This window comes from Uranotaenia lowii, chromosome 1, assembly GCF_029784155.1.
Source record: "Uranotaenia lowii strain MFRU-FL chromosome 1, ASM2978415v1, whole genome shotgun sequence".
Classification (NCBI taxonomy): Eukaryota; Metazoa; Arthropoda; class Insecta; order Diptera; family Culicidae; genus Uranotaenia; species Uranotaenia lowii.
Genome location: NC_073691.1, coordinates 24,817,922 through 24,845,478, shown reverse-complemented (window position 1 = coordinate 24,845,478; position 27,557 = coordinate 24,817,922). Strand labels below are relative to the sequence as shown.

At 40.5% G+C, this 27,557-nt stretch overlaps 2 protein-coding genes and 1 pseudogene across 2 annotated transcripts; 2 read left to right on the top strand and 1 right to left on the bottom strand.

The window, feature by feature from the left end:
• The first annotated feature begins 1,028 nt into the window (after positions 1-1,028).
• On the top strand, positions 1,029-12,262 carry LOC129753758 (uncharacterized). Its single transcript, XM_055749608.1, has 5 exons — positions 1,029-1,437; positions 2,267-3,606; positions 3,666-3,882; positions 3,944-4,410; positions 4,467-12,262. The coding sequence occupies exons 1-5, from the start codon at positions 1,141-1,143 to the stop codon at positions 5,743-5,745; spliced, it is 3,600 nt and encodes a 1,199-aa protein (XP_055605583.1). The 5' UTR covers positions 1,029-1,140; the 3' UTR covers positions 5,746-12,262.
• Positions 12,262-21,394, bottom strand: LOC129753767 (nuclear transcription factor Y subunit gamma). The gene is made up of 4 exons (XM_055749618.1): positions 21,036-21,394; positions 13,104-13,794; positions 12,930-13,034; positions 12,262-12,862 (listed from the first exon to the last, which is right to left on the bottom strand). Exons 2-4 carry the CDS (start codon positions 13,791-13,793, stop codon positions 12,497-12,499), a joined length of 1,161 nt encoding a protein of 386 aa, XP_055605593.1. The 5' UTR covers position 13,794; positions 21,036-21,394; the 3' UTR covers positions 12,262-12,496.
• Positions 21,395-23,895: 2,501 nt separating this feature from the next.
• On the top strand, positions 23,896-24,015 carry LOC129740749 (U6 spliceosomal RNA; annotated as a pseudogene).
• The last annotated feature ends 3,542 nt before the right edge of the window (positions 24,016-27,557 follow it).

Sequence of the window (27,557 nt, the reverse complement as noted above, 5' to 3'; positions counted from 1 at the left end):
AATCCAATGAAGGCTATTTGAGCCACCGCACGCTTCGGAAAATGTATTTATAGCTGTTTTTACCCTCAATTCCCCTATATTTTTCAATTATTTCTTAAAAAAAGCATGTGCGGACTTAAAAAATTTCATCCAAATGGTACGTATCATGTGTGATTTTTTTCAAAGAATCCAACGAATCCTAATTGAGCTACCGCATGATGTGGAAATGGGAGTTATGGCTGTTTTACCCTCAATTTCCTAACATGTTATAATAAATTCAGAAAATTGAGGGTGGACAACCATAACTACAGTTTGCAATCCGTGCGGTGGCTCAAACAGGCTAGAAAATATGTTCTTGAAAGTTAATAATATACTATAATGCACTGAAAATAGAAATGAACAAAAAAGCAAATCTACTATATCAATAGTAGATTTTATTTGTTATATTGAAATATCGTGATAAGTAGTTTTAAATTTTCGGATTTTTTTTTAAAATTAAATCGGATTTCTGATGTAGTAAGGAAAACGGATTCCAAAACTTAGCGCCTTCTTATCAATTTCAGAAATCAATACTTTAAGAACTAAAATACTAAATCATCGTGACAAACGTTTATGAGAATCTAATTTTAAAAAAGCTCACAAAAAAACAATTCATAAAAACTCAGAATATGTTTCAAAACTTAGAGTTCGGGAAATAAAACTGAGATTCGAATCCATTTCTCCATGGTTTAACCCTTCGTTTCATAAAGTTACAAATTTGCAACAGTTAATGTATGGAAAAAGTGAAAAATCGTATTTTATTTTTATTTTTTTTCTTGATGTACTCATCATTTCCAACTGTTAAAAATGATTTTTAAGGAAAAATAAAAAATCATGAAATAAAGGGTTAAAATAAGATTTTTTTAAATACTCATATTCGAAAGCTATGCCCTGATTCTGCGCCAATGTTCAATGCCAGTCCGCACCGATTCCTTGGAAACCAGAAGGCGGCAATGGAACCGATAAAGTTTGTTGATCCGGATTCGATTTTTCAGTCCCGTTCAAATATCTGCTGGGAATGGTAGTGCCCGTCCGATTCGTTTGGCGTAATTCTTGGCAAACGTTGAACATCATCGGTGGTTGTCCGGAAACGTGCAGTAACCGTAATAAATCTCGGCCAGGATGGTCCAGATGGATTGGCGGCGGATGTGCCGCAAAAAGCGCAACATTCCGCAGGGTGGTGCTATTCTGGATCAAGTGATTTCGCAGAGTGCCCTGGCTTCGAATACCTGCTTGCTGTACAAGATGGCGAACTATAAGCATGGCGGAGATTTGATAAATGCGTTTCAGGTCGGAGGGCAGAAGGCAGTTGAGCAGTTGATCCGTGAGCAGTTTGGTGTGTTCATGTATAACAATGGCCGGGGACAGATTATTAATCGGGCCGAGTATCTTCGATGGAAGTATATGGATAATCATGAGGTTAGTAAGGGATCTGATGGGGCCTTCAAAAGTGGTTACGTAATCTAGAGGGTTTTTTTTCTGGAGAAAATAAAAAAAAACACAATTACAAAAGCTCAAAACACAAACTGGAAAATAAATAAAATTCAGTTAAAGATGTGAAAATTTTACCAGACTCCCGTAGGTTGATTAGAGTTAAAGAAGCATCGGCATATCCGATTGTTCACTCCTTTGGTTTCACGTCTTGAAAATTTTCGGCGGGCAGTTTCGTTGACAAGGACTGAATTCAATAATCGTCTGAATAGCCAATTCAGAATGTTTGCAGTCTTCGCTTCATCTACTTTCAGGAATTTAGTTCATGGTTTTGGTGTTCTAAAGCAAACTTGTAGTAAAATAATTCGGGCAAATCCGGATTCAAGAACCAAATGGCTATAATAGCAGTCATCTCTGATACGTGTATCATCCTTGAAGATGCCTCTCCCTTTTTTTAACGAATACAAACACATGTATGATTTCAAAGAAACTTGATGTTCCCTCGAAAAAAATCCATTTCCAAACACTAGATTCGATCTCATGACCATTAGCTTAGAAGACATGCACGCTATTTTCTACTCCACAGGTAGCAGCACCAACAGAAAGATTTTATGAGAGCCAAGCTCATGATGAACGATATTGAGCAATCCCTAGCCCATTTACCTTCGAGTTTCGAGTGAACTCTTAATAAGGACTCCACAATACTCTAAATAACTTCTGCAGTATTTACTACTTCAACGAAAATTTTCTCCAGGATTGTTATTTTGGAATTTGTTATTACTGTAGTTTGAATAATCATCTCTTTTTGCTTCGCTAGGTGGTCATTCCAATCGAGGCCTCCCTATCCCCGCACGACCCGCTCGGAAAATGGGTGGACCACAAGGCCTGCTGGCAGATGCAATACCGAGGTCTACTCGGAGAAAGCCTTATCCACGTACTGATCATCTGTGACACCAAGATGCACACCAAGTTAGCTCGATTGTTACTCCGCGTCTTTCCGGAACTCTCGATCGACGTAATGGAGGGCGAGGAGTATTTGGGCGCGAGCGCTCTGCACCTGGCGATAGCGTATAGCAACAACGAGCTGGTGGGCGATTTGATTGATGCGGGAGCTGATGTTTCGCAGAGAGCTATTGGGAGGTTCTTTTTGCCGAAAGATCAACAAGGGTTGAAACCGGTCAAGTCCACGGATTACGAGGGACTGGCGTATTTGGGCGAGTACCCACTAGCTTGGGCTGCTTGCTGTGCGAATGAGTCGGTTTATAACTTGCTTTTGGAGTGTGGTGCCGATCCAAATGCGCAGGATACCTTTGGGAACATGATCCTGCATATGGTGGTCGTTGGAGATAAGTTGGATATGTTCGGGTATGCGTTGAGACATCCGAAGTTGCCGTGCAAGAACGGTATCGTAAATGAAGCTGGATTGACCCCGTTGACGTTGGCTTGTCGGTTGGGTCGTGACGAGGTGTTTAGGGAGATGTTGGAATTGTCAGCGAGGGAGTTTTGGCGGTATAGTAATATCACTTGTTCTGGGTATCCGTTGAATGCCTTAGATACGCTGATGCCGGATGGATCGACGAATTGGAATTCGGCGCTGTTTATTATCTTGAACGGAACAAAGGAGGAGCATTTGAACATGTTGGATGGTGGTATTGTGGAGCGATTGTTGGACGAAAAGTGGAAGACCTTTGCGTTGAATCAGTTCATTAAGCGGTTGTTGATTTTGGCGTTGCATTTGTTTTGTTTGTCGTGTGCGATCTATTTGAGAGCACCGAGACCGTACGAGCAAGAAGATGCGGATGAGGGAGATGATGATGGTGATGCCTCGACTAAGGCTAAACGTGAAACTTCTGATGGTGATGGCGAAGATGATGGGATCGACTTCACGACTTGGTGTCGGTATGGGTTCGAGATCGCTACCGTGATGGGAGTGTTGAGTTACGTCGTGGTTCAACAGGGTGACGAGATCAAGAATCAAGGATTCGTATCGTTCATGAAGTCACTGGCAAGCGCACCAGCTAAAGCGATCTTCCTGGTGTCGAACTTGTTGATCTTGATCTGCATACCTTTGAGAATGATCGGCGATACGCAAACGGAGGAAGCACTGCTACTATTCGCCGTTCCCGGAAGCTGGTTCCTGTTGATGTTCTTCGCTGGGTAAGTCAGCTTCCACTTGTCGACAAAGGTGATTAATAAAGAATTTTTTAACATTTCAGCGCCATAGGCTTAACGGGTCCATTCGTAACCATGATCTTCTCCATGATAACGGGTGACATGTTCACGTTCGGAATCATCTACACCATCGTGCTGTTTGGATTTTCCCAAGCGTTCTTCTTTCTGTACAAGGGACATCCGAACGCCGAGGATAGTCCGTTCGGGAGCTACTTCGGAACCTGGATGGGTCTGTTCCAAGTCACCCTAGGCGATTACGATGTAAGACGACGGTTGTTTCAATATGAATCTAAAAAATAATTCAAGGGATTAATCTTTCCAGTACGCAGATCTCAACAATACAACCTACCCGAATCTGGCTAAAACGGTATTCATCACGTTCATGATCTTCGTGCCCATTCTGCTGCTTAACATGTTGATCGCTATGATGGGTAACACCTATGCGTACGTCATTGAGCAGGCCGAGAAGGAGGGTATGAAGCAATGGGCTAAGATTGTGGTCAACCTGGAACGAGCCGTCAAGCAGGAAGATCTGAAGAAATATCTGGAAGAGTACTCGATTGGATTGGGACCATCGGATGATCCTCGGTACGAGATTCGTGGAGTTATGGTTATCAAAAGTAAGAGTAAGACCAGGGCTCGTCAGCGAAAAGGTGCCGTCAGCAATTGGAAGAGTGTATTGAGGGTTACCTTGGGTGAGTTGAAGAAACGTAACATGACTGGTGAAGAGCTGCGACGAATCATGTGGGGTCGATCCTCGATCACGTCACCGGCTAAAATCTCCAAAAAGTAAGTTAGTTTTACGGTTGACCGAATTCTTTCTAAAGTTGATGTGTTCTTTACAGGAAGAAGGGTTATGAGGTGGAGGACCCATTTGCCATAACTGCTGCAATCGATGTGATGTCCTTCACCCAGGACATCGTGATGGTAAGCACTGAGCCGGTTGACCCCTTCGCTCCGCTGACCATCGACCCAACTAAACCGGCCACAGTCCCTCCAAAACCAACAACCGGAGTCCCTCAAACCCCCGCTTCCATCCCATCTAAAATCCCAGAAATTCCTCCGCAACCACCTCTGGTCAAGCGTCAATCCGTGGTCAGTGCTCCTCCGGCCTACGACGACTTCCCCCCGATGAAAGACTACAAGGATCCGCTGCGGGAGCTGGTCATCATTTCCGAATCGACCTCGGTCGATGAACACTTCGCTCAAAACTGTCGGACCCTCGCCAACGATGCGTCCACGCTGGACCACGTGTACGAAATCGATCTGACCAGGCAGAGCCAGCTCCGGCAGGCGGAATTTCAGCAACAACAGCTGGAGCAACAGAAACAGCAGCCTGCGGGTCCGATAAATCCCTTCCTGGACGCGAAGGATGTCGTCGATCCGGTCAAGGAGCGAGAGTTTCTCAAAACCCTGGAAGCCCTCGAAGATACGGATAGCGAAGCGGCCGAAAAGCCTGTACTTGGTAAAATTTCTCTAATCCGGCGAGCCAAATCGGCCGTTTCGCGGACCACCTCCAGGAAGAAGAAGACGGACCAACATCCGCTGTTTATGATTGCTTGGGATGACCGGAATTTGGGCGCTGGTGCCGGTAAGACGGTTTCCGGTGCCGATGCCAAAATCCCCGATGACTTCGGGGCACTGAACACGGCTTACGATTACAGCGCTGAGGATCTGAAGCAGGATGTGGATGAGGAAGCTCGTGAGGTGGTTGAGGACGAAGCTGGCGACGAGGGTGTCACTACAGTTGAGGAAGTTCATCGTCGGATGGAGCAGTTGCATGCCCGGGGAAGGATTTCTTGCGAGCGGGACAGCAATTCGACCGAGAGTAGCAAACGCAGTAACAACCAAAAGAAGCGTCACGGAGTGGGTCGGGGTAGGAACAATAAGGTTTCACCGGATACTTCGAACGAGAGTGGTTCGATCAAGAAGGACAGGCGAATGAAGTCGGCTCCGACGGCTAGTGGTGAAGGTGGAGGTGAAAGTAGTCGACCACGGCATCGGCAGATGATGCACGAGCATGAGTCGGGACGGGCTTCGCCTCCGGATCCCTTGGAACCGTGGAGCACCAAGGATATAGTTAACATTAACAAACTCCTGGATACGGACACGCAGGAGGAGTAAAGTTAGTTCACTTAAGAAGTTTTCAGCACACTCTAGTTGGTAGCATTTGTTTATAAAATATTGCAAGAATTTGATATAACCACCTCGAGTTTCGACTTGCCTTATAAATTAAATTCACCATGAGAGGAGATATTTCGTCGATTGAGCCCATTCATTCAAAAGATTCTTGGTTTTAGATCAACATAAAATTTTTCTACGGTCAATTACAAAATATCGCAGAACTGACTTTCGATCGTAAACGCTAACTACTGAAGACCGTTGTGGTATATGCGGTGATTTTCAGTTTCTGGATTGTAACCATTAAAAGTTTGAGATTTCTAGAAATGGCTCTTCATTACTTTCCAAAGTTGCCGACATCACAGAAAAATCAATAATTTCAGAGAATGTTGTGCAAATTTTCATTACAAAATCTGTATCACAAGACACAGAATTTTGGAGATATTCACATTTTTTTTTAAATTGTTTACGTATCTCCAAAGTTATAATTTTTATGTCATAACTTAAACTTGGGATTTCTAACTTTTTATTGGAAAATCATGATTGCTAATTTTAATTGCTTTTTCTCATGTAAAATGTAAAAAAGATTGAATTCTACATGACTTATGTAAATGAAATTAATCCATCACAGAAAACCATCACGAAATTTCTGGGTTAAATCACAGAAAGTTAGAATTGGGAGTCATACAGTTGAAGGCCCTGGTTTTTCAGTCCATAGGGTGTCACACTAAGAGGAATAGCTTCCAGTAGCGTAGGACAATCGATTAGCAATGTCAGTAGATCGGCGACGAAAGAGGCTCGTGTTGCATTTCTTCGGGCTTGAAGAGTGTCCATTCATGTTTATGAGACGACATCGATGTTCGTAGCTCGACAGATGAAACACTAAACAGCTGATGCGTATTCGAGGATGGATCGAACTATGCTGCAATAGGGCTTTACAGGCAGTACACGTCCTTGAAATCTTCTTCTTGCTTCTAGAGGCTTTGAACTTCAGCTTACGATCGAGTATTACGCCCAATTCATTGATGTGGTTCATCCGCGCGATGGACTCATCTCCTAGGAAGTATTCCGTGTAAAAAGACTACCGTCTTCGTGAGAAACTGATGACTGCACATTCACTGAGATAAATAAAAGGCGAACCCGAAATTACGCATTTTCGCTTGATGTCCTCCATCAAAGTCTTTATAGTGCTATCCGTTACCAGTTTTTCAGTTTTTTTTTCCATTTTCTTAACATGCCCATCTCGTCTTTGACTGTCTTCTTGCCGTATCGAAGTTCCCGCTTCATTATGCCCAGTACTGCTCCACCGAGCGCAGCCCCGGACAGTTTGGCGGGTTCATGTCCTTTGGAACAAAATGGACAGAATTGGCCTCATACCACTCCAGGGCACGTTTGGAATAGTGGCATGATGTCAAATCTGGCCAGAATAGCGGAGCTCGTGCTCGTGCTGCTGCAAGAACGGCAAAAGGCGCTTCTCGAGGCACTCAGATTTGTAGATCTCGCCATTTACTGTGCCCTTTGTCACGAAAGACTCACTCCTCAAGAGCAGATGGCCTGCCAAACGAGATATTTGGAGGCGGACTTCGACATTTTCTTCTTCTTAATTTTTCTTCAACCCCGGAATTAGCTTAGAGTCGGCTTTTATATACGTTTCGTCGTCCATCACACAACAACCATATTTTGTCAGCATCTTCTCGTAGAGCTTCTGTGCCCGAGTTTTAGCCGTCGATTGTCGCCGCTCATCGAGTTCTCTACCTTGTATGAATGTAGTCCAGCTCTCTTCTTTGCATTCTGGACTCTGGAGCTCTGCGACATACCGATTTTTTTTAGCCAAATCACGGCTTGAGATGTTGGGATTTGCTTTAATCATCCGCTTCATCTTTTTCTCCGTCGTTTTGTTCTCCGGTCCCGGTTTTTTCCAACTCCTTTGCCGTGGTCCAATGTCAACCGCTTCTGGAACCGCTTCAACACTCTGGAGACTATTGAATGTTCAACATTTTTCCCAACTGCCGGTGCGACAGGTCAGGAAATTCCAGGTGTTTGGAAAGAATTTGTTCTCTCGACTCGCGTTGGTTCACCTCGATTTTCGTTGAATCGAAAAACACGACTTCGAGTTTGACAGCTTGTAAACAATACATATCAATGAGAAAGTGTGCAAAATTTAGTGGATTTTTAGTTATGCCCTGTTGAATGTGTTGAATGTGAGTGTCCCCTTTGGGGACACAAACTGCGCTACTAAGCATGACACTAAGCGGCTCAAGGCGGTTCAAAACGCATTTGCCACCCTTTCGTCTATCAGTCTAGGATCGCTACTCATTCCGTGTGTTTCAGCAGTGCATTAAAAACCTATTTCTTGGCGCCTTTTTCTGGTCTGAATATCTTCGAAGTAATGCTGGAAAGAACTCTGATGTTGTTGTCTTGAGCCAGCGTAGAATTGGGCATAATCTTCGTTCATACGGCCTCAGTTATTGCGCAAAATCCGGCTGCAATCTATACACTCACCATTGACTGTTAAGTTTTCAAGTTATTTCTATGGTAAGAGCTTGTGCTGTGTGCGTTGCTTTTGACAGGCTTACACCCAGGGTTTGTGAGGCGGCTTACGTAGCTCAGGGACTCTCAACGGAACACGACCAGTCAGTTCCTAAGTGACCAGCTACGTTCTGTACCTAAATAAAAGTTTTAATCGCTGTAACAGAAACTAAATCGGGCTGATTGTCAACGGGTAATTACAGCTGTAGCCCCTGGGTTAGCGGAAGATTATCAACCGTCTGTCGAGGAAACTATACGATTAGCACCAATACACAGTTTTCAGCAAGATCCTTTTTCAAGTGCCGCATCGAGTTTTTTTTTCTATCATGATCACGCTTATAATTATTTTGTGGCCCAGGACATGTAATTGTAGTTCGAGTCAAAGGAATTACGATTTTAGTAGCTTATTGGTCAGTTCACTAATTCCTTCTGAAGTTCGGGTGTCAACCTCGACACTGAAGTGACTAATTCATGACGCCCTTGCAAGACTTCTTACATCGCGAAAGGACTTTTTACCTCCTCTGGGTGTGTTCTTATTGCAACAGAGACAGAACTCCTCTTTCAGAAGAACTGGGATGGGCATAACCCTAAGCCACTACTCGCTTCAAAGATATCCAATATCCGCTGATAATCCACATAGCCACACACTGCTAAGTTGCTGTAGTTAACAATGTTCGATCAGGACCCACTAGTTAGCCCGCTCATCCGTATCGAAGGTTTGGTAAGGTTACCAATAATACCTTTTCTTTTGCTGATTGTCGGGGTGATATCAGATTGGTGATCAGCACTATTTCGGTTTTGTGGTGGGCCAGACGAAGGCTCCAGTTCTTCACTATCTTAATCGCTAAGGTGCTGGCTGAATCGCCTTGGTAGATAATAACTCGCGCCCGTCATAGCATCCACTCCCGTAGGACTTCTAACCACCAAGGCATGGCCGATTGAGAAACTACCAAGCTAGAATGCCGTCACGACCACCTCGGATGGTTTCTCCGTTTCCTTTTGCTGCAGGAAAGATCGTAGCTTAGTACGTGAGACCTTTGAAGCCCCACCACACGTATACACTCAGAAAAATACTATTATGTATGCCATAAGATTCTCTTATGAAGTGGCGCCATAAGAAAAATTAATGAAATTCATAAGATTGTCTTATGACGCGAATGAACTCTGAAGATGAACGCCTACTTCAATGAGAGGTTGTTGCTTTTCATAAGAGATTCTTATGGAAACAGTAAATCACTTTCTAATAAGAAAAATTCTCGATATTTCATGCTGAAAACATTCACTTTATTGTTTGCCAAATTTGTTTAAAATTAAATCCTTCATGGTCACCATCAGCAGCGCATCAACAGACAGCTCCATCAAATTTTTTTTTGCCGCATTTTAATCTTCGACCTTTCGTTTTTTGCCGATCAGCTTGCTGAAAAGTAAACAAATAATGCATTTTAGTTTACTAATATATTCAACGTTCACACCAAAAACATCAAATCGAACTTACCATTCCGGAGATAACAATAACATTTAACATTGAAGGAAAACTATAATAACTATGAACTGGCGATTGCTTCGTACTGTTAGATAATGAAAAAAAAAACTGATGCTATGAATGAATGTGTTCATAATTTTTTCACAATGCCGTTTCTTCTATTTTTCATAAGAACATCGTATGGAAATTGAAAGAATTTCAAAAGACTCTTATGAAAAATTAGTTTGGACGCAAAAAAGTGGTTCATAAGATGTATCTTATGAAATTTATAATAAAATTTCCTCTGAGTGTAAGATAAGGGTTATTCCGCGCCCTGAGATCGCGTTGCTTTTGAATAGTGGTGTTATCGCTTCCTTTAGCTTGTCAAGTTAGGTTGACTATCTCGCTCTCTCCGTTCATCATCTTTCCTGATTCGTAATGATCGCGCATGATTTGCAAGGTTTCGTCACCTTTAGCACGCCACAACCGTTCGTCACGACACATTTCACTCACAACATTTTCAGCGTACAAACTTTGTAGTTGATGACGACTTGAATCGCACCAGGGGCAGAAAAAGATCAAATGTTCTGCTGATTCCTCCGTATCTACGCAATCCGGGCTAAGGCGATAAGCTTAAACCGATGAAGGTTTTGCTTAAAGCACCCATGACCCGAAAGGAACTGCGTCAGGTAAAAGCAGACCTCTCCATACATCCGATTTACCCAGTCTGGAAGTCGCGGGATTAGCATATGCGTTGTCCGATGCGTCCTATTGCTCCAGCCACTTGTGCATTGAAACTACTCGTTGAGCTTTAGCACTGCTTTGACAGCTCCTCTGCTGGAAATAATGTCCACAATGACAAAAGCTGCGTGTAATGACAATGCACAGGAAAGTTCGTATGTGCTCCGTAATATGGATCTGTTGCGCTCTACGTCTATGGCGGAAATCCAGATCGTTCCTCCGTATCGTAATTTCGATAGCGCTACGCTTGCAAGGAGACGTCTCTTGCTACTTTTTGGACCATGGCAGTTCGGCATAATCCAGGCCAATGAATCGATTACTTTCGATGCACTTTCACAACAGTATTTTACATGCGCACCAAAACTTAAGCGATTGCCGACCATTACTCCAAGGTATTTCAGCTGCTGTTTCGAAGATGTCGTGTGTCCTCCAACAGTAATATCCATGTGCGGCACAACTATTTTGTTGGTTACGAGCAGAACTTCGGTTTTATGGTGACCTATCTGAAGCTCAACTCCCTCCATCCAGATGCCAACCCTTTCTACGGACACCGTTGAAAGGTCTTCAACTTCCTCGATTGTTCCGCCGGTGATCGTGGGCGTCAGCAAATCCGACTATCTGCACGCCTGTTTCGGTAGTTTCATCGTTAACATTTCATTATACATGGCATTCCAAAGAACAGGTCTGAGCATGGAACCCTGTGGAACACCCGCTGTTAGTGCAGTAGATCGTAGCCCAGTTTCGGTTTCGTACGTCAGGACTCGATTATCGAAGAAGATTCCTATTATCCTGCAGAGGGTGTTGGGAACACGCATCCTTTGAAGCACGCAAGCCATTGTCGAACACATTTTTCACGTCGACCGTCACAATAATTGCGCAGTGTCGTTTCTTTTGATAGGCGCGCTTCGCGTACTCTGTCACCATTCGGATGGCGTCCACCGTAGATCTCCCTTTCCGAAAACCGAACTTTCCGCTACATCACTTTGGCCTTCCATGTAGATAATAAGTCTGTTGAATATTATCCTCTCCAGTAGCTCATCAAGGGTGTCCAGTAGACAAATAGATCTATACGTTGATGGATGCCCTGGTGGTTTCCCAGGTTTCGGTAGTAGCACAAACTTTGCCGTTATCCACGGATTGGGAAAAGATTCCTCGTTGCGACACTTTTGTAGCACCACTCGGAAAGTATCCGGAATGGTCTGTACCGCCATTTTCAGCACTGCATTTGGGATTCCGTCCGCACCAGGGGCCTTATTAACCGCAAGTTTTCTTAGCGATAGCCACAAGTTCCTCGTTCGGTACTGGCTCGATGTCGTGGGCTCCTGCGCCCCAACCGTAGCTGAGTGTGCAATGTAAGGTGATCCTGAACAGGGTCGTCCCCCATATGAGACTCCAAATGGATCAGTAAGGTGATCCGACGAACTTAACTCTTATAAAAACCCTTGCAGAAACCAACGTAAATGGTTTAACATAATTCAGCATATTGTATTATCATTCCAAAACCTTAGGCGAGGAAAAATCAAAATAAACAGCAGAGTATGGAAGAAGGTTTGTAGTCTTCTGCTTTTTGAATTCGAAATTTAAATCAGTACGAAATATATTTAAAAATAAAATCGACTCTATACAGACCGAAACTAACGATATAAGGAACCGTTAGCTGATGTCAACGTTAAATTTTTACAGCTAGTAACGTTTCATGTTGAACTCAACCTAACTAACTATTATCAGTAAATGTGATAGTTTCACATACGCACAGAAAAAAACCAAATAAAATTTACATTGTTGCACTCCACTAACATGTACAGTTGTTTTATTTCTTAGAAAAAATAAAGAAATTAAACTATGCCGAACTTGGTTCTTCAGGACAAACATACGACAGATGTGTACAGTTTAAAAAAATATTTACACGTAACATTTTGTTAACTCTTCCTGTGTGAGTTATGAAATGCATTGCTTATAATCTATACTATATTTTAAATTTAACTTACCATAGGTTCAAACCAGCTTAAACACTTACTACTACTACTGCTGTTGTTGATGTTGCTGTTGCTGCACCGGATGTTGTTGGTGATGTTGAATCAGCTGATGCTGTTGCAGTTGCACTTGCTGCAATTGTGGATGGTGTTGCTGCTGATGTTGTTGCTGTTGCTGCTGCTGCTGTTGGTGTTGCTGTAGCTGCTGCAGAAATACTTCGGTCGGTTGTCCGGTTTGAATGAGAGTGGGGTGCGCCGTTTGTATCGTGGGGGCGGCCGTCTGGATGATGATCGGCTGCCCGGTTCCGGGGTTCGTTGCCGTGAGCTGACCGGTCACGGTATTGCCCGTCACTGGAACCGCTCCCAGCTGCATATTTGCCCGGATCAGGTTCAGCTGGTTTTGCGTGAGGGGGATCTGAATTTGTAAGTAAAATGTAGAGGGATTAGTTAAGTTGTTTCTTAGTCTACTAAACTAGACTTACCGGAATGTGTGTGATTTCACCGGTAGGTGTCAGCACTTGTTGAACAAGCTGTAGAGGTGTACCCTGAATCAACTGCGTAGGATTAATTGTTGCGGATCCAATAATCTAGAAAGAAATTCGGAAAAAACAGAATTCATGAGGTTTGTAAATCTAATGACTAATTAAGTAACTAACCTGAGGTGCCGGTTGTTGGATGGTCTGAATCTGTGCAGTTTGCCCGGGATTTGCAACAGCAATTTGATGTGTTATTCCTGGAGACGTTTGCAGCTGCACGATGCTAGGAACAGTCGTATTCGTTGGTACAATCGTACTGCTGCTCGAAACAACAGTCGCAGTACTGGTGCTGGGTCCACTTGTCCCCGCAGATGTTCCCTGCTGGAGTGCCTGCTGGTGTTGCTGGGCCAGCTGAAAGTAGTACTGCACATTCTGGGTATCGTCCTGAGACGTACTGGCAGCAGCTTTTGCTGCATCGAAATCCCTCCGGGCCGGTTTGATCTCGTCCCTCGGGACAATGTCAATAAGAAAATCGAACATGTCATATTTCGCTATAGCCATGGCGATGTCACTGCGTTGAAGCGTCCGGCGCTTGTTGTCTTCGGTGTGGACCCAGGCGCGCAAAGTTAGCTCCTGGATAAAAATCTCCGCTGCTTTGGCAAATAGGAGTGGGGCTTCGGCCGATATCATCTTGACATCTTCGTCCAGTTTCATGATCTTTTTGATGCGAGCCAGCGGTAGGACTTGGTTTCCCGGTTCGACGTGTTTAACCCGTACCATTTCTCGGGATACTGCTGGCCAAAACTCTTGCAAGTGCCGTTCGGCTTCGGTCATCTTCTCGGTATCAGTAGTTCCACTGGTGCTAGCCATCCTGTAGCGATGAAGATAGAGATAAGATGATCAGTTTTGTTTTTTTTTCGCGGGATTTTAATTCTTTGTTCAATCATTTATCTCAGCTGTACAGTGTTTGTGAGTAATTTTGATAAACTTTGTCCAAGATACAAAACATTTTGGGAAGACGCTGATATTTCTTAATATTTTGAAATTCTAACAATTTCTTGAGTATGAATACATCAGAAACATTCCCCCACACCCAATGAACAATGTGTCGAAAAAAAATGTAAAATCGTTATAAAATAAATCGAAGGGCCATAACTTTTGAAAGACTCAAAAAAGTCATTTTCTGACCAATGTGAACATTTTCTTAAACGATGTTGAAAAACACAAAAAACATCTCGTCTTCGTCAAAAAATTCAATCATCGTATCTCACAAAGTCCGTTCTTGCCTAATTAGTTGTTCAGAAGTTGTGTCTTAATGAGTGAAATAAATGTTCGACAAATACAAGAAAACTTTAAAATTTATGACACTTTTCTTTTCTCCCGATCCAAATGAAATTCATAAAGTGAACCTTGAGAACACCCTTCTTAATTGATCCTTCAGAACGTTTTTCTTGTTGGTCCTCCCGATCTAACAAAAACTCGTTAAGTGAATCTTAAGAGCATTTTTCTGGTTGGTCTTCCCGATCCAACGAAAATTCATTCAGCGAACCTTCACAACACTTTTCTTGTTGGTCCTCCCTATCAAAAAAAAAATCATTTAGTGAACCTTCAGAACACTTATGTTGTTGGTCCTCCCGAAACAATAAAAATTCGTTGAGTGAACCTTCAGAACACTCTTCTTGTTGGTCCTCTCGATCCAACGAAAATTCATAAAGTGAACCTTCAGAACATTCTTGAAGTTGGTCCTCTCAATCCAACGAAAATTTATTAAGTCAATCTTCAGAATACTTTCTTATTGGTCCTCACGATCCAACGTAAATTCATTGAGTGAACCTTCAGAACAGTTTTCTTGTTGGTCCTCCCGATCCAACAAAACTTCATAGAGTCAACCTTCAAATAAATTTTTTTATTGGTCCTCCCGATCCAACAAAAATTCATTAAGTGAACCTTCAGAACACTCTTCATGTTGGTCCTCCCGATTTAACGAAAATTCATGTAGTGAACCTTCGGAACACTCTTCTTGTTGGTCCTCCCGATCCAACGAAAATCATGTAGTGAACCTTCGGAACACTCTTCTTGTTGGTCCTCCCGATCCAACGAAACTTCATAAAGTGAACCTTCAAAACACTCTTTTTGTAGGTCCTCCCGAACCAACGAAATTTCATAAAGTGAACCTTCAGAACACTATTCTTGTTATCAAAACAACTTTAAGATTTATATTTCACACAGAGAATATTCAGTCCAGACTACAAATATTCTAAATGGAAAAAAGTTGCGACTAGTTTATGTTGGATTTAGTATTTTTTGTTTGTTTACATTTTGTTTCATACGACGTAATGAAAGCTCACGCGAAATATCATCATGAGTGTAAAATTTCCAAACAAGGATGAATGACGCAATTGAAAAGTTGACAAACACTCGAATGATATACTATCCAATTTTGAAATATCGTCTTCTATCGTGACTAGTTACTGTATCAAATAAGTCATTGGTAGGTAAAATAATAGTTCTTTAGATTTTTAGTAAACCGAAAATTAATTTTTTCATCAATTAAAAAGAGGCGCGTATAATTCTGTGGCTAATTAAAAAAAAAAATCCGTAACGTATTTCCGAAAACTTATCAATTCAATCCTAAAAAGTATTATTTGGAAAAACAATGAATACAGAGGAACGAATTTTCAAAACTTAATAAAAATGAATAATTGGCTTGGAAATTTTTCACTGCTGATTCAATGTTTCCCCAAGAACCAACAGAATAAGCCAAAAAAAAAAACTAGATTGAGCACAGACTACTTAGATCTTAAAAACTGTTGTTGGAAGCGCTTTGGGCAGTGGAAAGGAGAGACCTTGACTACTTGGTGGTAGAACTTGGAATACTTTATTTGACTATCCTAACATCCTATTTATAGGAAAACCATCCCTATGGTTACATATTTGATTGTTTATTTTTTATGTGTATGTTGTTATTTGTCCCATCGATTGCTTCGATTGGACAAATCTCAACACTCCTCCTCAACATACACATTCGCAGTCTTTTAACTACCTCCGGCGGCTCCTGCTGAAGTTGGAGATGCTACTCTTCAATGCACGCACCGGAATACGCTCTCTCCCCTTCCATGGCTCCAGTTTGACGACCTCCACCGGGATCTGGCACGACGACCTCCCAATGGCTCTGGCCCGCCGACCTTCCATGGCTTTGGTCTCAGTGCTCTTCCTGCGGCTCGAAGCTTTCTCCTTCGCCTCGACGCCTTTCCTGAGGCCTGCGCCTCCCAGTGGTTTCAGGCCGACGACCTCCACTTGGCATTCCGGTACGACGACCTTCCATGGCACCGGCTTGACGACCTTCCGTGGTACCCCGCTCGTAAGTCCTCCAGTGGCTCCTGACTCGACGATCAATGCTTTGTTCCTGACTTAACGACTTTCTATGATACCGGCCCGCCTACCTTCCATGGCTTCCGGTCCGACGACCTACCAGTGGCTCTGGTCCGACGACCTCCCAGTGGCTCCGGCCCGACGACCTTGTTTGGTTCCGGCTCGACGCTCTCCTATTGGCTCGACGCCTCCCCAATGGCACGACGACCTTCCTCTGGCTCCTGGCTCGCCGACCTTCCTATGGATTCCGGTCAGCCCGCAATGGATTCGCCCCAACGACCTTCCTTGGCACCTGTCCAACGACCACCGTTTTCCCTGGCTTGTCGACCTCCACCTGGCTTCCCGGTCCAACGACCTTCCAGATGGCTCCTGGCACGACGAACCGCCAGTGATTCCAGTCCGCTCTCAATGGCTCCGGACCAACGACCCTCCAAAGCACCTGCCCGACGACCTCCCTCCCGTGTCTCCTGGCTTGCTGACCTCCAGCTGGCTTCCCGGTCCGACGACCTACCAGGCTCCTGGTCCGACAACCTCACATGGTTCTGGCTCGACGTCGTTTCCTTGGATTCCCGGCGCTGGCTCGTCCTCCCATTGGCTTCTCGACTGGTTAACCTGCCACTACTGATTCCACTCCTCCTTTCCACTAGTGCTGGGCCCATAACCTGTTGTTGGAAGCACTTTGGGCAGTGGAAAGGAGAGAACTTGACTACTTGGTGGTAGAACTTGGACACGGTATAAGTATATAAGGTAGGCTACTAACACGAGTAAACAACTCTTTTTAATGCAAACTAGTGACGTCATTACTATCTGCCTATAGCGTTCCAGGCAAAAAGTTTTGCGCGCGTAGATCACTAGATGGATAGTAATGACGATATTATCGGGAAGATATCACCTTATTATATTGTACACCGTGGAACTTGGAATACTTTATTTGACTATCCTAACATCCTATTTATAGGAAAACCATCCCTATGGTTACATATTTGATTGTGTGTTTATTATGTGTATGTTGTTATTTGTCCCATCGATTGCTTCGATTGGACAAATCTCAACAAAAACGGATTTTAAAGATTCTTAATGAAAAGTTGATAAATTATGCTTTTCTTTAACATTTACATAGTAGGGTAAATGATCTTGAGCGGAACTAGTCAAAATCTGATCTTGAGCGGAACCATTTACTTTTTCTAAGTTCTATGCAATGATTGTTTATGAATCTTACCGAATTGTTGAAAAAACACTTTTTCAAGATCTTTTCATACAAGCATCGACATTTTTGCTAAAATTTATTAACTGAAATAATGTTATTAGAAGATTTAAAAACATACGCATTATTGCTGCAATTTTCATCAATCTACGCTGACTTTGAACGTTAATTTATGTCACCCTTGAACGTTGTAAACTAATTCTCAATGATTAAAATGGTAGAAAAACTCATTAAAAAGCATTATTCAGGTTTTTGTAAAAAAAATTCCATCAGAACATCAATTAATAGCGTAGTTTTTAAAAGTAAAATATGATCTTGAGTGGAACCATCTTTGATCTTGAGCGGAACTACTAGCTTCCGAAAAAAACCGCTAGGTGCGCTGCCTTATGCCTAATGTCTCACACGCAGTTTTACCCCTGAATGTATGCAGCACATTTGTATATTTCTTATTCTATCAGCTTTAGGGAAAGAAAAAATGTAAAATTAAGTTCGAATAGAACAAAAACTAATTAATTGGTGTCACAGCGTACCAAACTAGGCACACCAAAAGTGTTAATTTTTTGGGATTCAAGAAATGTGTTTTTGAATCTTTCTTTCAGAAGGACGACGAGAAGGAGGAGAAAGGCTTTCATACATATTTTTTGTCATAATTCGAGAACTATTGAAGCCAATAAAGTTAAGTCATTATTTCAGAATAAGAATAAATCTTCAATGCCATTACTAAATTTTCGTACTTTATGAAGTAGCTTTCATTTAAAGAGATTGTTTAAGATGTTCACATTCCAATTGAAAACGATAAACTATCTAATAAACAAAAATTCAAATTGTTTTTTTTACACATTTTCTTTTAGTTTTACAAAGTGTAGCAAAGCACACCGGGTAGGCTATTTTTGGTGGCCTTGTACGTGATTCGTTAACGTGATTCATTAGAAACTGGAATTTATAACGAACTTTATTCTATGAATAAGTTGCTTATAGCAAAATTACCGAAATCACGTAGAATATGTTATTTAACAAAATTTTGAGGAAACTTTTATCACAGCATCTGTGTCACAGAACACGATATTTTGAAATATTAACAGATTTCACAGAAGTTTTTAATTTCGAATGGATTTCCATAATTATATTTTTTTTTTGGTCAATATAAAATTAAGGTTTCTTACTTTGAATTAGAAAAGCATGAAAAGATTTTCAACGTAAACTGATTTTTCCCAACTAAAATATAAAAGAAAAAGTATGAAAAGTTTTCAACGTAATCTGATTTTTCTCTACTAAAATATAAAAATGACCCAATTTATCATGAATTTCCAATAAAATTAAAGGAATGAAGGAATTAAGGATTAAAAAAAGAGTTTTTTCTCAAAAACATTGATTTAGAGCAATGTACAGTTTTTTTTTTGAAAAATCTGTAGTTTAAGGCATCTTCTTTTGTATAACTAACTTTGTCGTTACCTTTAAAAGTTGTTCGGGGCAGTATAATCCTAAACACGCACATTCAAAAAATCAGTCAAATATGCTAACGAATTTAATTTTTGAGCTTAAAAAAAAACTAAAATATGAGTTTAGAGAATCGATTCTTTCAAAATAGGATACAGTGCATCTAATGGAAAATTGGACTTTTTTAAGCAAGAAATAAATTTGAACGGATATTTTGAGCTTTGGAACGCTAAGTTTCTTTTTTTCCCGTAAAAATATTAATTTTTGAACTTTAAAATCTTCAAAGATGAAATTTAATCGAAGTTTTCACAGTTGCACAAGTATAAGGAATAAGAGCAATTAAAGATGTTGATAGAAGTAAATGGTTCCGCTCAAGATCATATTTTAGTTCCGCTCAAGATCAGCGTGGTTCCGCTCAAGATCAGAATTCTTACTTCAGTAAAAAAGCTCTAAAGTTATTAGGATTTACTCTAAAATATTCTAAAAAGCATCATTAGAAAGCAGAAACCAAGATCTATCCGCTGAACTGAAAAAAAATTTGTTCGGATATAACCCAAAGCCATACCGCTTGATCAACTGTTCCGAGTTGCGTCGAATTGAGCCATTTAGTTCCGCTCAAGATCATTTACCCTAACAACAATGGATTGCCCTTTTAAAGCTATTTTTTGTGATGTTCCCACAGTAGACTGGCCCAACTTTGTATGGGATGATTTTTACAAACAAAAATTTTCAACGCGGCACCCCCCAGATTGGTGCATTTATGTGAAAAAATGACTTTCTGAAAGTTTCAGGTCATTTGGAAGATATATCAATGAAATTCGAAAAAAAAATCACACATTCAATTTCGGATAACTCATCACAGTCAACTTGTATCGCGTCACAATCTTCTACAAACTTGTTTGTCATTGTTTGAACTACAATTCCTGAATATCTGAGCTTTCTAGCATACTGGAAACATATTTTAGAACACAAAGAGTGAAAGTATGTCGATTTTTCATACATTTTGCCGAAAATCTCTATACAAATTTCACGACTTATTCGTCTTACTCCCGCGTATGTTCATCGCCGTACTACAGAGCTTTTTAATCTGGACATAAGAAATAACTGGTGAACGCTTAATGAATATTCTTTTGATAACTTTTAAGTTGGCAAGTGCGTTTAGTTATGCATAATTTTTCGGGTAGACAAGCGAGCCGGATTCAAAAACATGCATGAGGTTACTTTTTCTAGAGAAAGTTTTTTCTGAATGATGCACAATTTTTTTGGGAAAAAATAGTGAAAATATTTAAGCTTTCCCTCTTTAACTCCTTTAGGAATTCTATTAGATTGACTTATTGATCATCTTGTATTTTCCTTTTGCGTTTTTAATTTTTTTATCGTTTGTCATTTTTGGGAGTTTTCAATACCGAAAGAGAAGTCGTTTGAACAGATTTAAAAAAAATCATTAGTCACATCTCTCGGCGTTCAAGAGACCCACCGTAATTGGTGCTTCATCGACATTGGATGGATACCCCAAATCAAATCAGGTTTACTTATACAATTTGTGTACCAATCAGACTGCTCAAAACAAGTTTCCCTCTGAATCGGCACTGTCTGTGCTGTGCCAATCGAATGGTAGCAAAGCAGGCGACCGACCAACCAACGACGTCGGCCGTCGAATCGACTACAGAAACAAAAACAACAACACCAAGCAGCCAGCCAACAAGCAGCTACTCAACTGTGTTTTCATTTCAGTCGTCGAATCGAAGCAAACCAAGCAAACCTACCAGTCTGGTGCGTTGGTTGCAGAAATTTGTCAGGGCCAGATTGAGGGACTGGGTGATGGTCTGTATAGGAACTGAGTGTCCCCGAGTTTGGCCCTGCTTACTCAACGGCACACAGAGAAAGGTTCGGTTAGTATAATTTCATTGGATTGGTACGCAAGGGGAAGGAAAGGGCCAATGCGGTGATGAGCACTGTTCGATTCCCAAGCAGCGGGCTCCCGATTGGCCAATCGGGCAGCCACCCGCAGCAAATAGGCTTTCTGCTGCCTGTGTTGACATTTGGCGATGCGTGCCCTATCAGGCTGTCCGAATGAGAAATACGCGTAACGCACTCACCTGGTTGGTAGTTTTCGTGGATGTCGCTATTCTGGTACGCAAATTGCTGGATGCTGTACAGAGCACAATATTCTGAATCACTTTCGAGGAATTCAAATCCGTCCAAGGTTTCTGGAACTGTGACGCACTTATTTCGAGTTCTCTCAATTCAGGGAGAACTTTTCCACTTTTGCACCGAACAACACTTCCCGTATCAGCTACTAAACTTCGATTCCCTGATTTCCTGATTGGGTGGACAACTTAACCCCCCTCGGAGGTACCGGACGCTTGTCGCTGATTGATCACAGCAGCACAGCACAGAAAATCTTTCACCTCGGACGCGACGAATGAAAAAATTTGTTTCCAACTGGGCCGATTTGATTGGCTCTTGGAGCTTTTTTGACAGACCAGTGGCGTGGCGGCACTCGTGAGTGCCGCGTGAGCGATCCGAAAAGCATCAGGTAGGGCGCTCATTCCAGGGACTATGGTTGATCCAATGAAATGTGGTGTCTGGTTTATGGATCGCAAACTCTGAAGCGCGAACTTCTAATAATTCCTAGAAAAGAAAATATGAGTTAATGCATTTTATCAAAAAGTAGTTAACTACTTACGTAGCGACTCTACAAAACTGTAATTTAAAGTGTTCCTGCGAACCTTTTTTTAATGTAAGTTATTTTTTATTTAATTTTGTTTCAAAACATCATGTTCCTTCGATTTTACCTGTAAATTAGGGTTGCCGATGGCCGTGTTGTTTGCTGAATTCATATGAAATTTTGCCAACCACCAAACAATAATAATAATAACCAACGCAATAACTTTCAGATAGGGCAAAATAACCAGATGTTCTATTTTCATAAGCCAGAAATTTGATTTTAATGAGATTATCATGAAACATATTTATTAAACCAATTAACATCGCATACATGGAATTCAAAAAATAATTACATAAAAACCAAAAAAAAAAAAAAAAAAGTTCCAAATAATCTTTGCAGCCGTGAACATAATTCATTAATCATTGCGATCGTGTTCGTTTTGCGACGAGAATTTACTGAAAGAAAAAAAAAATAAAAAAAAGGGAATTAAAAATGTAATATTAACCGATGCTTTTTTATATTGGGTTTAAATAGACGCTTGAAAGAAAAACTAGGCGAGCCGTTGAAAAGGCGCTTTATGCAATCGTGTACGCAAATGCGATAAAAATTTGATCTTTTGATTATTTTGACAGTATAATGAATACTTACAGCCGCTTCTCTACATGTTGTTTCATTCTGTGCCGCATCATAGTATGCTTGTTAGCAAACACACGTTGGCACTCCACGCATCTTACCGAGCAATCTTGGCTTGTTTCCCAATGGTGTTTCAGTTGATAAATATCAACGAAAAGAAGTTGACATCGGCTGCAGCGATGGTTTTTGGGAGCCGGTGGTGGTTTTTTCGGTGTTATTAATTGCTGTTCCTGTTGTGGTAATTCGTAGCCAGTGATATTTGGCGGCGGCGACGACAACGGCGGTACACATATAACCTTTCTGTCCTGTAATGTCAGAGGTGGTGGTACAGGTGGTGCAGATGATGATGATGGATTTTTTCTTGGTGGTGGGGGTGATAGTTTTTTAACACCTACACTCAGAAATAAATCCAATACAAAAACAATTTTTATTTATCTATCCAGTGATTTCTAGATGATTAATTACTCCAGTCATTAAAAAGTAACTGCCGCAATAATTATTTTTTATGCACTGGAAACATTTCACATCAAGAAATCATCCGGTGCATAAATTTTATCACCGAAACATTTCAGCTGTCATTTTGTTCTTCTTTTTGGCAGGTGTCTTCTTTTGTTAACTTTTTGAGTTTGGAATTATTGAATAGTAATCGGTGTTCACTCGAGAAATTTAAAACTTTTATCGGCTCTGGCGACATAACAAAACATTAAACGCGCCTAAACTGGACTGTCGCCGTTGGAAGACCTGTGTGGCAGTGTTGTGTCGATGTTCGAGGCAAGCATTGGTCGTCAAAATTAAAAAAAAGTGGGTTTTTTCGACAAAAGTTACTTGAAAATTCCAACCAAGAGCCGAATCGTCTAAGTGAACAGGATGGTAAAACAAAATGACAAATCGATGTCTAGCCTGGATTCTGTTTAAAGGTTTTTTTGTGTGCAAATTTTTTTTTGTTTTTATTTAAAGTTTAAAATAAAGAACATTTTAAAAATCATTTTATTTTTATTTGCTCCGAAACTTTCTTTATTGTGAAAATAATATTTTTTATGTCCACCACCAGATGTCACTGCTGCCCATTTCTATCAATGCATAAATTTTAATCGCAGAAATATTTCTCAGGGAGAAATAACCCAGTAATTACACCATGAGAAATATTCTTGTGCGTAAAGAGGGAGAAACGTGAAAATACCTAAAAAATAATTGTTTGATATTTTATTTATTTCTGAGTGTACGTTATCCATGACCTGGTATGTCAGAGGTGCTAGTACGGTTGGCGCTGAAGATGTTGCCTGCTTATATGCTAAAATTTTATCTGCATTGGGTGCAATGTCGAGTTCCCGGCAGTGGTCATTGAGCGCCTCCATGTAGATTTTTAGGCCGATATTTAATATAAGCAACCTACATGTAGCGCATAGACGCACTTCCGGCTGATTGTCCAACTAGAAATGGAAAATAAAATGGAATATAAAAGCTGATACATTATTTTTGCAGATCGAGTACTTAGGGAAGAGTTGGGCTACTTTTTTTTTCTTTGCTTCATAACTTTTTATTATAAAAGACAAGCTGATCCCATACGAACTCCGTTTCGCTTTTAATTAAGAATATGTCATGAACAGCTTGAATGAATGTCAATTTAAAGGCATTTTCCAGATGCAATTCTGAATGTCCTAGCTTCGGCTGGACATATACTAAAATTGGAACAATACAGAGAAGATTAGCATGGCCCCTGCGCAAGGAAGATACGCAAAATCGTAAAGCGTTAAAAGAAAAAATAATTCATTTTTAACCAATAATTGCAAAAATATTGAACACGTTACATGTACGATCACTTTTTCTGTCGTTTGCTGCTAAATTTGAAATCAAGAATCAACTGACCGTGCCAAAACACCCCCGTTTATGAATTTTCGTTTCGTAATTATTGCAAAGCAAATTCGACAGTTTATAAGACCCCCTTTTTCGTCTTTTGATTCACATATTTAAAATAAGAAATCACCGTCACAACCCCAATAAACCGTGCATAAATTTTGACTCGATCGTTGCAGATCGGTGGCTTTTTTTCGAACTTAGATCTCTGAAATCGATTACCTTTCCTTTAAAACTCTCGTGTGCAAATTTTCAAACCAATCTATTGGTTAATAACGTCAATATCGCAAAAAAAAATCAGTGAATAGTTAATATGGACGTCTTCTTTGGCCGACCTCTAACCCAAAGTTGGATAATTGGAATCAATTGTTCGTCCTTAATAATTTCGATGTGCAAATTTTCATCTAAATCCGATGTATAATAACGTCAATATCACAAAAAATCGAAAAAGTAGTATGGATGACCCCTTTTTTCCGGTCCCTTACACAAAATTAGATACCTGAAATCGTTTGCACATCAATCAAAGTTCTCGTGTACCAATTTTCATCTAAATCCGATGTAATAACGTCAATATTGCAAAAATTGCGAACAGTTATGAATATGAACGACACCTTTGACTGGCCTCTTATACAAAATTTTATATCAACAATCGATTGCGTGTCCCTTCAAATGTCCGAGTGCAAATTTTCTTCTCAATCCGTTGCATAATAACGTCAATATCACAAAAACAATGAAAAGTTGGTATGGGTGACCCCTTTTGCCGACCCCTTACACTGAATTTGATACCTGGAATCGATTGCTTGTCATTCAAAATTGTCGTGTACCAATTTACACCTGAATCCGATGTATAATAACGACAGTATCACAAAAATAGCGATCAGTGAATATGGACGACCCCTTTGGCTGGCCTCTTACTAAAAATTTGATACCGGCAATCGATTGCCCGTCCCTCAAACCATCCGAGCGCAAATGTTTACCTCAATCTGATGTACACTAACGACAATATCACAGAAATATTGTAAAGTTTATATGGACGACCCCTTATGAGGACCCCTGACCCAAAATTCAATACCTGAAATCGATTTCCCATCTCTTAAAACACTCGTGTGCAAATTTTCATCACAATCCGACAAACACTAACGTCAATACCGTGAAAACAATATTTGTCTTGTATGGACGCCCCCTTCAAAAGGGGTCATCCGAAAATCTGAAAACATTTTTCATCATTCCTGGCCCTAATGAGTTTCCATGCCGAATTTCACCTCTCTAGCCTTTGAGACGGCTGAGCCTATAGAGGACAAACAAACAAACAAAAGAGCAAAACAAATGGAAAGGTTTTCTACATTTTTAAGGTGTCATTAGGCATTTTTTTAAATACATTAATTTCCTGGGCTCTGACTGACTGATATAATTCATTTAGTTATTTGAAAAGGTTGTATACAGTTTACCGGAATTCCGCATTTACCGGAATGCAATTTACTGGAAATTCATTTACCGGAATGAGCCGTTTATCGGACTGTCATTAACCGGAAATGTACTATTTACCGAAATGTCATTCACCGGATTATAAGAGTTTTTAGGGACAAATCTATTACTGTACCCCATTTACCCGTAAACTTTTACCCAAAATGATTTTTGGGCAAGATTTGGGTCCCTTTAATTGATTTCATGATAACCAGTGGGGCTTTTAAAAATTCGTTTATGTTTTTTAGTATCCGACTCCTCACGCTGTGCATTCGATCTTGATAAGACATTAGGATTTATATGAGCATATTTTTGTTATGTTCTTTTATTTAGGTCTCCCACGAGTGCAATTTTGCGGGTGTTTGTTTAATTATGAAAATACATTTTTCCAGGCAAGTTAAATAAAAAAAAAGCATATGATACGTACATAAGCCAATAACTTATAGAAAAACATGCTTACGCAAAGGGACGACGGTGATAGTTGGGATTGATATTTTTATCTCAACACTCAGCTAAGATATTTAGAGTGGCCCTCGTTACCCCACTCTCTCCTATACATTTTTTTGTGGATAAGCTGGCGCGCATCCATATATTAAAAGCGAAATGTACTCACCGCGTTTCGTTGTAACTGCAAGGGGGCCCTGTAAAGCAGGGTATCCATTCTCACGGTGGCGGGTTTAACCAAACAATGGAAACAAATACCGTCAGTCATTATTTTTCAGAACACAAAAAAAACAATTGAGGCGCTAGGAATCGAAGAGATGCAAGTGCCTAATTTCGAGAAAACGCGCTTCAAAGTTGTGAACCAGTGAACTTGCTCTTACATTAAAAAATTTAAGTCAAATACAGAAATTGTAACTATTTCAAAATTTTGCCCTTAAAGCAGCACGTCGTTTCACCAAAATAATAATTTTCAAAATACCCCTCGTTAGGAACTCATCGAAGTAGATCAAATTCTGCGACGAACTTTTTCTGGGGCTTGTGAAGCTTTTTCGAAATTATTTAAAGCTTATAAAAGCTCACGACAGAGTTCAGCACTGCTGGAGCTGGAAGCTTCGAAAAGCTTCTGTTGTATATCGATGACACCGGTTGGTTTGTGTTCTGGCTGCGATCGATATTTGAATGCATACGTTCTGACATACAGATGGCAATACGAGATGCTTTTTGTTTGTGTTTATTGAAATCGTAGTTCTGTGTTGAAAATTTCAAAACATGAGTTTAAATTGAAGAAATTTGTAACCATTATTAACTTAATAAGAAATACATTGTGTAATTCTTGAACGAAATTGAATATTGCTAACCGAACTTTTGATGCTTCTTATGTTCAGTTCTAAACTTCAGTTTAATGTCCAAAATCTTGAATTACAAAATTCTAAGATAATTGAATTATGTATTAAAGAAGTTCAGTATTGAGAATTTTTAAAATTGCTGAAATAAATATCAATATTGGACTGCATGAGCTTCCGATGAAGAATATTCTTTACTAAATGATCTGCGTCCGAATTCTAGAATATTCGGTGTGCATGAAAGAAATAAAAGGCTTAAATAAAAAAATATTTTCAAGGGATTTTTATTCAAGATTTTTTTGTAAAATCAGAAATTTATTCTAATAGTATATCGAAGTAACTCATTTCATGTTTTGAAGTGGTTTTTTCGTATTTGAAATCAGAAGTGTACTTGTTTAAAATACGAGACTTAATCTCAATAGTACGTATAGAAAAACCTACTTCAATTTCAATACGCATGGGTGTTTATTTTGGAATTTGGGCCAATCATAGCTCTGCAAATCTCAGAGGTGAAAGGGTCTCACTTTTCGTGCTGATTGAACATTGTTGCTACTAATTAAAGCTTCTGGCGATGTGGGCAGCATCCAATGAGAAACGTGTGAAAAAGAAATTCAATATTCACCACCCTGCAGAGGAGAATGTTCTTCCCCTTTTACGCTCTTGGGTTCTGTTTCAATTCATGATCACGTCACAGCGCAGCATCTCATCTCGAA